The following is a 13,389-nucleotide window of genomic DNA, read 5'->3' as shown; positions in this document are numbered from 1 at the left end:
AAATTAAGATTAAGGTTATTAAAATAATTTTGAAAGTTTATGTATTTATACAAAGCTCAAACTTTAGAACTACTTTCTAGAATTCAATCAAAATAATATGGTAAAGTTTTGAGTTTAAGATATTTTTAACATATTTTATTAGTACGTTGTTGAGGCAATTATATGGATTAAATATTATTTTAGTTATCCGAGTTGATTTTGGTGTCTTTAATTAAAAAGGTTTATTTTTGTCCTTGTACTATCATTATTTTCCTTATAATAGGGATCCAATAAAAACTATTCCTATTTAGGCAACTACTAGTTGCTCAATCAATTAGTTGTGAAATAGGGTGGGTAAGTCAATAGAATAGAAAAAGAGATTCAGTTTGTCACTTAGTGTATATTCTACGGTTGATGCAACTCTGTACCAACGCCTCACTACCTACTACTTATTAATTCATTTGGCTAAGTGATTTCATAGTTGAACTTTCTTTCTTTAACCAGTTGACTTGACTTTGTAACCTTAACTATCCTTTTTTTTCTAGCTTTAGCATAGGCCTCCTCCACCTCAATCGGCCCCTCTTTTCTTTTTTGAATTAGAGAGAACGAGTTTTCACTCACTTGTATAGGATGAACAACGGAAGGATGAAAGACAAAAGACAAAAAAAAAAAAAAATAAAGGGAAGAAGTGGATTTGATGATAGGAGAAAAGGAAGGGGCATGGTTGGTGTGTCACTTGGTCGGTGGGGGAATCCATAGGAAGGATAGGATGACCCGCTGAATTCACATAAAAAATTGCCGACATAAGTTGAATAACAGACGTATGAAAAAAAGTATCTTTCATCGTAGACTGATTCAACTAAGTAAAAATGGATCATTTTGGTATAAATTAAAATGGAATTCTTTTCTTCTCAGAATCAATAAGCAAATTATTATAATGTTGTTTGTTTCCTTCTTTTTTTTTTAATCCCAAAGGGGACGAGATTAAAATATAGATGGATATAAATACCTTTGATAGTTTATTAAGACCATCTCTTATCAATAATTTCACAGAAACTTCCAATCTTTTTGACTTTCATGCTTCTGTTTGATCACTTATGGTGGAGTCCAAATTTCTAATAATATATCAAAGAACTTCAAAAGGCAAAGCCAAGAAACCGTCGAGAAATTTCACCAGCACTTTTATTATGTCTACTACTTGTATCATTACAATTTCACCCAAACAAATTTCAATCAAAACGGTCTAAATTTAAGTGTTTCTCCCACATTTTCCAAATTGGGGTTCTTCGTTGCTATGGAGGAATTATCCCCTTTGTTTTCAAATTTTGAGTGCAGTTATGATGTGTTTTTGAGTTTTAGAGGAGAGGATACTCGATCCAGTTTCATCAGTCATCTTGACATGGCTTTAAGGCAAAAGGGAGTCAATGTCTTCATTGATGACAAGCTCAACAGGGGTGAGAAAATTTCTGAATCCCTTTTCCGATCTATAGAGGGAGCTTTGATTTCTATTGTTATATTCTCTGAAAATTATGCATCTTCTTCTTGGTGTCTGGATGAATTGGTAAAAATAATCGAGTGTAAAAAATGCAAGGGCCAAATAGTTTGGCCAATTTTCTATAAGGTGGATCCATTAGATATACGAAAGCAAACAGGAAGTTTTGGAGAAGCATTAGTCACACATCAAGCTAAGTTCGAAAAAAAAATCCAAATTTGGAGGGAAGCTTTAACTAATGCTGCCAACTTGTCTGGATGGGATCTTGGAACTAGGTATTTATTCCTAATCTTTATAAGATTCATTTAAGTACTTGTTTATTTCTTTATAGAATGTTTTTCATTTTTAATTTTAATATGATTACATGCTTAACAACAGGAAGGAAGCTGAACTTATTCAAGACATTGTTAAAAAAGTGTTGTCTATATTAAATCGCACTTGCACGCCCTTATATACAGGAAAATATCTAGTTGGAATTAAGTCTCAATTAGAAAATATGAGGTTTCACTCCCATTATTGGACACAACATGAACCTAGTAATGGCGTGTACATGGTGGGGATATATGGGATTGGTGGCATAGGTAAGACCACCTTGGCTAAAGCTTTATACAACAAAATAGCTTACCAATTTGAAGCTGGCTGCTTTCTATCAAAAGTTAGGGAAGCATCAAAGCAATTCAATGGCCTCGTTCAGCTACAGGAGCACCTACTCCATGAGATCTTAAAGGAAGATTTGAAGGTTGGCAATCTTTATAGAGGAATCAACATCATAAGGAATAGACTTCGTTCAAAGAAAGTTCTTATAGCTCTTGATGATGTGGATAAGCTTGAGCAGTTAGAAGCATTGGTTGGTGGGCGTGATTGGTTTGGTCCTGGTACTAAAATCATTGTGACAACAATTGCCAAACGTTTACTTTCTATCCATGAATTTGATCAAATGTATGGTATTCGAGGAATGAATCACGACGACGCCCTTAAACTTTTTAGTTGGCATGCTTTTAAGAAAAGTCATCCACCAAGTGATTACTCAGACCTTTCCGAACGTGCTACAAGTTATTGTAAGGGTCATCCTTTGGCTCTGGTTGTTTTGGGTTCTTTTCTTTATAAAAGAAACGACCAAACAAAATGGAGAAGCATATTAGATGAATTTGAAAACTCTTTGAAAATAGGCATCAAAGATATTCTTCAAAAAAGTTTTGATGAGCTTGAAGAAAAAGAAAAGGAGATTTTCCTTGATATTTCTTGTTTCTTAGTGGGAGAAAAAATTGACTACGTTAAGTATACTTTAAACGCATGTCATCTCAATTCAGATTATGGACTTACCGTCCTTGATGATCTTTCACTTATTATGGTTGAAAATGATAAGGTGGAAATGCATGATTTAATACAACAAATGGGTCATACAATAATCAATAGTGAATCTTCTAAGCCGGGAAAAAGGAGTAGATTGTGGTTGAAAGAAGATGTTCTGAAGGTGTTCATGGATAATTCCGTGAGTAACACTTAGCCCATACTTTGTTTATTTTACTTGTTTTCAATGTTTGGTGATAGACTAATGTTTGTCAAAGTAAGTTATAAGTAATATTAAATTGTTAAATTTACGAGTTTGCAGGGAACGGATGCAGTTAGAGGCATAAAATTAGACTTGCCAAATCCCAAAAGTTTGGACGTGGATCCACGAGCTTTTAAAAACATGAAAAATCTGGAATTACTTATGGTTCGAAATGCAAGTTTTTTTACAAATCTTGAATATCTACCGCCTAACTTAAAATGGATTACGTGGCATGGATTTACTCAGAAATCTTTGCCGTCCTGCTTTATTACGAAAAATCTTGTCGGATTAAGTTTACCACATAGTCTCATCAGAAATTTTGAGAAAGGATTTACGGTAATTATCTTTCTATTTTTGTGATTGGAAGATTTTCTTTTAAAAAAATTGATCCGATCACTATTTACTTTTTTTTTTTCTTTTTCTTTTCCATGTATTTCAGGATTGTAAAAGGTTGAAGCTCATTGATCTTAGTTACTCTGCTTCATTAGAGGAAATTCCGGACTTCTCTGCATCATCAAGCATGGAAGAATTGTATCTTAGCCACTGCACAATTTTAAGAATAATTCCGACAACAGTTGCTTCTCTTGGTAAGCTTATTACCTTAGACCTTAATCATTGTTCAAACCTTAAAAAGCTTCCAAGCTACTTCATGTTGAAGTCTCTTAAAGTTTTGAATCTCTCTTATTGCAATAAACTTGAGGAACTTCCCGACTTCTCTGCAGTATCAAGCCTTGAAACATTGTATCTCAATAACTGCACAAATTTAAGAGTGATTCACGAGTCTATTGGATCTTTGGATAGTCTGATTAAGTTGGACTTTAGAGGATGTACCAAACTTGAAATGCTTCCAAGCTACCTCGAATTAAAGTCCCTTAAATATTTATATCTCTCTGGGTGCTGTAAGCTTGAAATGTTTCCAGAAATTGCTGAAAACATGAAATCTTTAGTACGGTTGGATTTGAGTTTTACAGCCATAAAGGAGCTTCCTTCCTCAATTAGGTACCTTACAGCGCTCTTTGATTTAGACCTTCACGGTTGTACAAACCTCATTTCCATTCCTAATACCATTTATTTGTTACACAATCTTCGAGAACTTAGCCTTGGTGGGTGTTCTAGATTTGAAATGCTACCCCTCACTTGGGACTCAACTATCCATCCAACATGCTCTTCTTCAAATCATGGAAACTTTGTCGAGTTCAGAATTTCCTCATTTAGCAGTTTCAAAAGGGAGCCTATGTTTTATGAACACCATTACTTGGTTCTTGAAAACTGCACCATATCAAATACTGATTTTTTGAAAGCTTTATGTGAAGTCACCCCTTTCTTATCTTCTCTATTTTTGTCGGGTAACAAATTCTCATGTCTCCCTAAGTTTTTGTCCTTAAAGAATCTCCGAATAAGGAATGACATGTTTCTTCAAGAAATTCCAAACCTCCCTATGTGTATACAAGAATTGGATGCCATTGGTTGTGAATCTTTGGCCAAAAGTCGAGACAACGTTGATGATATAATATTAAACAAGCAGGTTCATCTCTTCCTATTTTATTTTTCTTTATTCATATTGCATTTTTTTTTTTTGAAGATCTGTATGTATCATATTCCTCTTCCTTCCTGGTTGTTCGCAGCGAGGAAGGACTCGAATGGGGTTGGTTAATCGACAACGCTTGCAGCGGCGTCGACTGGTTGATATCGTGTATTAAAAGCCTTGGAATTGAGAGTTCTAATGAGAGGTTGGTGAATGATGAAGTGATGATGACGGAGGATGGCGGCAGTGATGGTGATATGTTGTAAATTGTTCGTTATAATTCTCATTTATTTTGGTAATTAAATTTCATTTAGTTTATAATCCTTTTAATTAATATTTTTATTTATCTTGGTTATTAATTCGCACTATTCATTTGGAAAACCAGTAGGATATGCAAAAGAACAAACAATTTTTATTGGACACATTCCTCTAATAAATTTACTGAAAACTTCTATAGTAAATGAACGATACAAACTCTCATTTAGTTCATAATCATATTTATTACTAGTCTCATTTATTTGGTTCAAGAATTAGTATTGTTATGCCTATGTAAAGGCCGGTATAACATTGTTTTTATGTGTGGAGTCATGTGGAGTTGTGAGTAATGTAGTGTCATTGTCATTTTGTATGTAGTGTGAGAATGTGAGAGATACACTTTAAACACTTTGGTTATAGTGAGATTGGCTACCACCCCTGTATGTAGGAAAATTTCTTCTCTCCGAACCACATAAATTTTTGTGTCTCTTTGTTTAGTTTCTGTTTGTGGGTGTGTAAGTGTAATCGATCTTGCTTCCGCCTATGCTACAACAATTGGGTATCAGAACTTTTTTTGTTGTGGCATTTTGGCTACAACAAGTGGTATCAAAGCTTTGGGTACAACAATTGGTATCATAGCACTTTGGTTGTAGCTTCGACTACAACAATTGAGTATGCGTTTTTTGGTTGTGGCAGTAGGGCACAAGTTGTATCAGAGCATTTTGATTTTCACATTTGGGTACAACATTAGTATCAAAACATTTTCGTTGTGGTGTTAGGGTACAACAATTAGTATAAGAACATTTTAGTTGTGGCTGGGAGTGTAACTTTGTACTTTCTAGATATATGGGTGTGCAAGTACGTTTTAATATAGACAATGCTTCTTTAACAATGTCTTGAATAAAATTAGCTTCATTTAGGTCATACCTTGTTAACCACATAATTAAAGTTAAAAATGACAAGTCCAATTAATCCTTTAATATTAAGAATATATACTTAGGTCTGAGATGCCAACCATGCAAGTTAGCAGCCGTAGTTAAAGCTTCCTAATAAATTTAGATTTTCATCTTGAGATAAGCTTGATGTTTGGTCAATGTTTCTCCAAAATTTCTGGTTTGTTTTCGTACATGATCCACATTATAGAAAATTGGAAGTAGAAAAAAATTGGTCCTTGAATTTCTTACCTTCTATTATTTCCACCAATTCATCCAAACACCTGAAAAAAATGCATAATTTTGAAAGAATATAACGCTCCCTATTTAGATTGAAAAAGAGATTAAAAAATTTGTTCAGCTTGTCGTACACACTTTTACCACAAAGCCATGACAAGATGACGGGTGAAATAAACTCAAAGCAAACGCATGGGCTCTTTCAAATTTAAGACATAAATGCGTGTGGGTGCATTTTGTTGACAGTTCCTTAGCTTTGACAGTTTCCTTAGCTTTGCCTTCGAAATTTCTTTAAAATTTGTTTGAGTTATTCCCATAATCAACATCATAATGAAAGAAAAGTATGAAAGTCAAAAGGTTTGGTAGTTTCTACAAACTTATAAATACTAGTTCGTCCACTTGATGGGAAGCTTTTTGTTTTCTAAACTTTATCAAATGTCTATGTCCACATACGTTCCTTAAAATACTAATAATTTTAATATTATATTATCATTAGTAATATTACTTTTTATGGTATATTGATATTTGACAGGATATCATCTAGTTGTGTTCTGTTCTTTTTTATCGTTACTGTTGTTCGTAATTTGAGATATCTATTTTACTTACGGAAATGGGTTCCAACCCAAACGGAAAGGGAATTTCCTATTTAGACCCAAATGGAAAGGGAGTTTCCTATTTAGACAGGAAGAGAGTGAAACATTTTCCCCGTTAAATAAATGGGGTAGGGATGGGATTATATTCTCTATCCCCATCCTCACCCAATTCTCGGCCCATCCCCACTTAATATATATATATTCTTGTTGGCTATATTAAAAAAAATGAATTAGTTAATTTTGAGACTATAATTATATATTTAAACTCAATTGTAGATTTTTTTAAATTATTAAGAACTATGTTGTAATCTTAAAAGTTGAAATTTTAGATATTAGATGGTACAACATTATATATGGGTTTGGTTACGAAATATATTGATTTATTAGAATTTTTTTTACAATTTATTTAATAAAGATTATATTAAAAAATAAAAATAAATTAGAAACTGGGCCGAGACGAGGAATGAAATGGAAGGCGTCTCCATCCTCGCCGGGTAAACATCTCTATTGGTAGCTTGCAAGAACTTCCCTCTTCGTTTGACTAATTCATTGTTTATTTTAGTTTATTTTGATTGTAAGTGTAGCATTGTTTAAAGAAAATGTTGAGAAAGTAGTTACTTCTTGCGGCCATCTGTGATGCCCTGTTCTTCAAATATTTTAGTTTAAACGAAAATGTTGAGAAAGTAGTTATTTTCGCTCGTTGAAAATAATAGAAAATATGTATTAGTGGAGGAGGGTGGTGGGTAAATTTTATTTTTATAGTTATTTAATTATGAATTTTTATTATTTTTATTATTTTGAAGTATATATTTTTTTATAATTATTTTTATTGGTTTATTTATTATTTTTTTTTTGGGCTATTACAGGGAGGATCCGACCCATTTCTGTCGATGTGACCGATGACCCGCAATGACAAAAAAAAATTTAAAAAAATTGTATGCCCACGAGAGATCGAACCTGAGATGTGGTAGGAGAACGTGCAAATGAGAGCATGCCACATGTCACGAGCGTAGTATGCATAATCCCTCCTAACTTTGTTACTATCCTTATTATGACTTGATAAGGTCCTTCCTGAGAAACTTAAGAAATTTTGGAGCTTCTTAACGTGTGGAAAAGCTAGCTTGGGAATGCATACGTCATCCATATAAGTAGTCATTCAGACCTTTCTCAAGTAATACTTGTAGGGATCACTAGAACATGCTAGCATGCGAGCATATCTTATCTTAGATGGTTAAAATATGCATGTTTAGGACCTTAGAAAGTCATTTTTATAATGAAAATACACAGAAATTATCGAAATGCCCCTAGGATGAGAATTTATTATGCATGCTGACTTTAATGTCTTTCCACTGTGTTAGAAAGGAGGATGTGCTATTTTTGTCTGTGCTTCGAGAAATTGATGGATCTCTCCCTGTTGAACTTGTATGAATGCATGTTATAGTATGTTTAGCTTCAAACGATTGATTGTGTTCTCCCTATAAAACGTGTTTATCCTCATAGAGCTAGAACTAGAGCGCTAGAGTTAGAACATCTAGGTAATGGCCTAGGTCATGACCTTCTAAAAGACTGAGTACCTTAGGATCGTGAGCAACGACCATAGGGTTTAGACCCTAGTGCTCTTAGACTAAAAAAGACACGAGGAGTTGGAACAGTGTACCATAGAATCGAAAGTCTGCATTAAGCCACATAGTTTCTCTAGGAGCCTAGTGGACCTCCTCGGCACCCAAGAATAACCAAGGTGATGCTTAGAATATTTCTTTCATGCTTTATGTGATAATAGTGTAAGACTCCAAGTAAGGTTACGATAATTTGAGTAAGTTTAAGGTATCACAAGAAAGTTAAAAAAAGATCCAAAAAAAAAAATCCAAATAAAGAAATTTAGGGAACCCAAGCAAGGACAAGTAATTTCAATGCCCTACAAGATTTCACAAGGATTTCAAAGTCTTTTAAAAAATGTTTGGAGAAAGGAGAAGGTAAACATAAAGGGTAAAAATGTCATTTTTTTTTTCAATTTTTAAGGAATTTACTAGATTTTTAATTCTTTATGGAGAAGGAATTTCAAGAGGCTTACAAAATAACCGAAAGGGGTAAAAAAAAATTTAGAAAAAACTTGGATTTCTAGAAACAATAATAAAATAATAAAAGAAGAGTGACGGATTAGTAAAATACTGCTGACGTTTGAAGTATTTGCGAAAATACCATTGAATTAAAAAGTCCTTCAAAACTCGATGGAATAATTGGATTTTCTCCAAATTTGGACAGCCTCTAGAAGACTTATCACCTCATCAAATCTAATCAGGATTCAAAGTTTAAGTTGGTGAGGCCGTGATTGAAGTGGATATTTTTGACAAGTTAGTTGTACATCATTTTTAGGTTAACATTTAGGTCCGTATAGAACAATCAAGTTCTATTAATGCTTCCTGGTGAAAGGAAGAATAGGAGAAGTTTCCGTGAGCTGGTAAACGAGGAAAAGAAAGGGGAAACAGGGGAGGAAGACTAAAATTGGGAATCTTTAAATAATGGGTGATTTGTGAATATTTGTGATAGGGAGCAAGGAAGAGGCTAGTAGGATGTTTGCAGAAGAAAGCTTCTGAGGAAAATTCGTGGTCTTGATCTCGTATTGGAGAACTACCAAAGGTGAGAAAACCTATATTATCGAATCTTTAAATTTCGATATTTTGGTCTATACCACGAATAAGTTATGAAATATGGCTTTTTAGATTCATAATAAAGGGATCTATAAAGTTATAGAAGAAATCGGGATGAAATTCGTATTTTACAAGTAAGATATGGCTTAGGAATACAACGAGTATTAACGGACAAGTTGGAAAAAATTGCAGAAAACGCGAGGTTGAAGACGAGCGCATAAGAGACATGTGAGGCACGTGGGAAGGCTGCGTCTGGGGGTGCGACTGGACGTATCCCGGGCGCGTGAGGCAGGGAAGGTTGGCAAGTGAGTGCATGTGAGCTAGTGTTTCGGATCTCGGTTTGTCCTGTTCTATCAAGATTAGCCTATACTTACCTTTAAAATTGTGAAGTATAGGTCTAATGGGAAGGAATTGTGTTAAAATACCCTATTAAATGTACATCAAAGGGAAAAGGAGTTCGAAACGAGGTAAGTAACCTATCGAGTTCCTTAAACTATTTCTTAACTTGTTTTGCAACATCTGAGTATGTTGATTACATGATTAAGAGCTTAGTAGGTCAATATGTGCTTGGATGATATTGAATGTCTATTTGTGTATTGTGACTGCTTGCATGTGAAGCAAGCATGTTATAAATGATTACTGGAATGTTCTATGTGTCGAACGTTATAATTATATGGAAACCCGTATCATATGTGAGTATGTTATGTGTCACAATCGCGGTTTCTAGACAGCAGATTTGGCGATTGTGCGGCACCCACTCTCAGGACTGAGTGGGTCAAGTCTACTTCGAGTTACGTTGCCTGCGGTCGGGCAATGTGAATACAAACCTTGGGTCAGAAAGCGGGGGAGAGAGGTTTTAGAAAGAGAGTTTTGAAAGCAAGAGAGAGAAATTGAAATTGGTGTTATATGGGAATTGTTAAGGATATTTAGTAATAAATTATACTTTCCCGTATATATTATATTTAATATTTTATTATAAGGTAATATTTGCCTTATTACTATAGATATCTTTCCATTTATTGTTATTTCCATTTATTACTATTTCCATATACTTGTAATTTATTTGATTATAAATAAGATAACTTTCACACCATTTAGGTGTGATAGATTAATCAAACATTCTCATGGTATCAGAGCCATTTTGGTTTAGCAACCAGGATTCTTTCTCTTCAATGGCTTTTGAAATCTTCTACTGTTCTTCTCCACCACCACTGTTGGCTTTGACGCCGCAGGGGCAGTCGTCATGGCTGCCACATGCAGAGCCGATTGATTATTCTTCAGCTCCACCCTTTTGACCTCCAAATCATCCTTCGCCATACTCTGTACATACAACCTCACCTTTTCCAAACATAGCCTCTTTCATTTTCTTCCCAATTTTCCCTTCATCCTTCATCCTTCATCCTTCACAAAAACCCTAATCTTAGGATCTTCATCAGCATTCCTCTTCGAAAATATACAGAATCTCAATAAGCCCATCGACCTTCTGTAGAGATTTACCTTTGGAATCTGGGCGCCGCACTGGCATCTTCGCCAACCAAGTTGCCGCCGCCCTTCTCGCCAAAATTGGCTCCTTCGCCCCAATGTGGCGACTCTTCCAGCTGCCCTTCTCGCCAAAATTGGCTCCTTCGCCCAATGTGGCGACTCTTTCGGCTTCAACATTGTCTTTGTCCCTTGCTCTAGGTTTCCCCTTCTACTTCTTGGGGTTAGACATATTCTCACCAGAGCCAAGGCAGCATCGTCGCTAAGCGACAATCCCTCTTCATGGGTTAGACATATTCTCGCCGAAGCCAAGGCAGTATCGCCGCTAAGCAGCAATCCCTCTGCAATTTTCGATGGCCAAAAAAGTGTTTCTCTACGCCTCCTCTGAACCAGGTTGTTGACATCTTCACGAAAAGTGTTTCGCAACCTCTTTGAATTTTTCAGATCCAAGCTTCACGTTCGTTCAAATCTAACGCTCAGCTTGCGGTGAGGTGTTAAGGATATTTAGTAATAAATTATACTTTCCCGTATATATTATATTTAATATTTTATTATAAGGTAATATTTGTCTTATTACTATAGATATCTTTCCATTTATTGTTATTTCCATTTATTACTATTTCCATATCCTTGTAATTTATTTGATTATAAATAAGATAACTTTCACACCATTTAGGTGTGATGGATTAATCAAACATTCTCAGGAATGTAAGCAAAAAGTCAACAACAACGGCTCACTGCATATAGCTATCGGGTAGGGAAAAGTTGACAACTAGTCGTATCCCCTATAGTACATTTTGAGGCATTTCATGTCTACCAGGCGTAGCCATGACATTGACGAAACGTCATACTCTTAAAGAAAACATAAAAGAAATAATATATCATGAAAGCGGTAAAAGAAAGCAATAAAGTAGTACAAGGCAAAGGTTTCACCGTGTCACGAGCATGCGGTCATGGACAACATGTCTTGGACAAGCATGACCGTGACACTATGCAAGTTAATGGAAATGTTATGACTCTAGGATATGCTTATAGATGGTTGAGCCATGACCTATTTATATGAGTATTGTAGTCTACTAATTCCCGTAGAGTTCCTGACCAACGCACTGTGTGCTAAGATAGAGAGAATGAGTACTCCTGACCGTTGGTATATGAGATGTACAGGCCACCAGAGAAATTAGTAGACGGGTCGTATTTGACCGATAACGAGTCTTACATACGAGTCCGAAAATTCTAGATAAGCATATAGAGAAAGTCAGTAACTTGAGCTGAAGGTAGCTGAGATACCTCATTAATGAACTGATGACTCTAGTAAGAAGGAGTAAATGGCGAATAAAACTTAAAAACACTTGGAAAGATTAGTTATAACTCATGAAAGATAAGTTACTGGTCAATTTAATTACTCATCAAAATTATTTAAAATTTCTTTTCAGATTTAGATGATGCAGGCCAACCGAGAACGAGACCAACGGGCTAGAGACTATTAGAAATTCATGTATGAGTCTGTTCGAGTAATTATGCTTTTACTGTCAAGAATTTAGGTTGGTTGTTTAAGTTTTAAATGATACTAATTTTAAATGTCTTGCTTGATATTTTGAAATATTGTCGACTGCAAATCTAGTTGTGGATAAGCGAGTGTTACACAAAATAGAAGCAATTCATTTTTGGGTCTCTTCCTCATATTTGTTTTCTAAATTCGAGGGCTATGTTACCATTTTCCTTCTAACCATTTCCTACCCATTCTAAATAAGCTCCCCAACAAGCTTTCATAGTCGTGGGAAGGCAAAAGCTTTAAAATGCAATTGGATGCTATGAACAAATTCATCCTTTCCCACCTATGCCAAATGTTTCCTCGAGTTGAGGCATGAACCCACCAAGAGTTGGGAGCTTAGGATCGAGAGCAATCAAGAAAAATTTTATACGGCCCGATTAAAGCTTAAAAGGGAATAATCAAAAATTTATTTCCTACACGAAAGCTCATTGGGTAAGGCCTATTCTTTTACCTTCGTAGCAACAAAGGGAGAAGATTCATGAAGAAGTCGGAGGTGAGGAGCTCCTCATCAAATTGCCCAATAACCTCTAATTTCTGCGTAAATTTGGGCAAGAGACCAAGAGAAAGAATCGAGAAATTGGGGGTATACGTAAGCATTCGTTCTTCCAATACAAACTTTCAAGCTTGAAAGAAAGATAACGAAGAGGTTTCATGAAGAAATCAAGGTCTAAAAAATGTCTGAATCATCTCAAATAATAAAAAATTTCTAGGTTTATCTAGGGCGATAACAAAAGTTTTTCCTACCAACTTTTAATGTGGTCTCTAGATCTTTCTTTCAACTTTATCTTTTAAGTTCCATAAGAAATTGAGGCAAAAAAAACCCATAGTACTGAGTTGGGTGGGTTCAATTGAATAGGCCACACTAATTTCTGACCTCTCAATTTTTCTTAAATTAAATCTCATACAAACATATTTTCAAAAAATTATTTATGGTTCCACAAACTAGACTAAGTGGATCTACCAAATAAAATTTGGAGCAATTCATTTACCGGAACTTGGAGAATCAAGGCCCTAAATATCAACTATGAGGTAAGTAGTCATCATGAAATTCTTTTTTAAAAATACTTCTATGAATGGCTTGGATTTTAATATAAAATTTAAGTTAAGTATGAATTTAAGGAATAAAAAAAAAAAAAAAAAAAAAC

The 13,389-nt window shown here is 34.8% G+C and overlaps 1 protein-coding gene and 1 long non-coding RNA gene across 2 annotated transcripts; both read left to right on the top strand.

The window, feature by feature from the left end:
- The first annotated feature begins 1,270 nt into the window (after positions 1–1,270).
- On the top strand, positions 1,271–4,792 carry LOC111450596 (disease resistance protein RPS6-like). The gene is made up of 6 exons (XM_023090807.1): positions 1,271–1,746; positions 1,850–2,685; positions 2,863–2,963; positions 3,084–3,359; positions 3,463–4,548; positions 4,649–4,792. The coding sequence occupies exons 1-6, from the start codon at positions 1,274–1,276 to the stop codon at positions 4,721–4,723; spliced, it is 2,847 nt and encodes a 948-aa protein (XP_022946575.1). The 5' UTR covers positions 1,271–1,273; the 3' UTR covers positions 4,724–4,792.
- A 4,214-nt stretch (positions 4,793–9,006) lies between these two features.
- On the top strand, positions 9,007–9,659 carry LOC111450597. The gene is made up of 3 exons (XR_002711842.1): positions 9,007–9,202; positions 9,406–9,518; positions 9,609–9,659. It is a non-coding gene; the product is annotated as an uncharacterized LOC111450597 (long non-coding RNA).
- The last annotated feature ends 3,730 nt before the right edge of the window (positions 9,660–13,389 follow it).

The sequence above is a fragment of the Cucurbita moschata genome, unplaced genomic scaffold, assembly GCF_002738365.1.
Source record: "Cucurbita moschata cultivar Rifu unplaced genomic scaffold, Cmos_1.0 Cmo_Scf00012, whole genome shotgun sequence".
NCBI lineage: Eukaryota > Viridiplantae > Streptophyta > Magnoliopsida > Cucurbitales > Cucurbitaceae > Cucurbita > Cucurbita moschata.
This window is presented reverse-complemented; position numbering and strand designations above follow the sequence as displayed.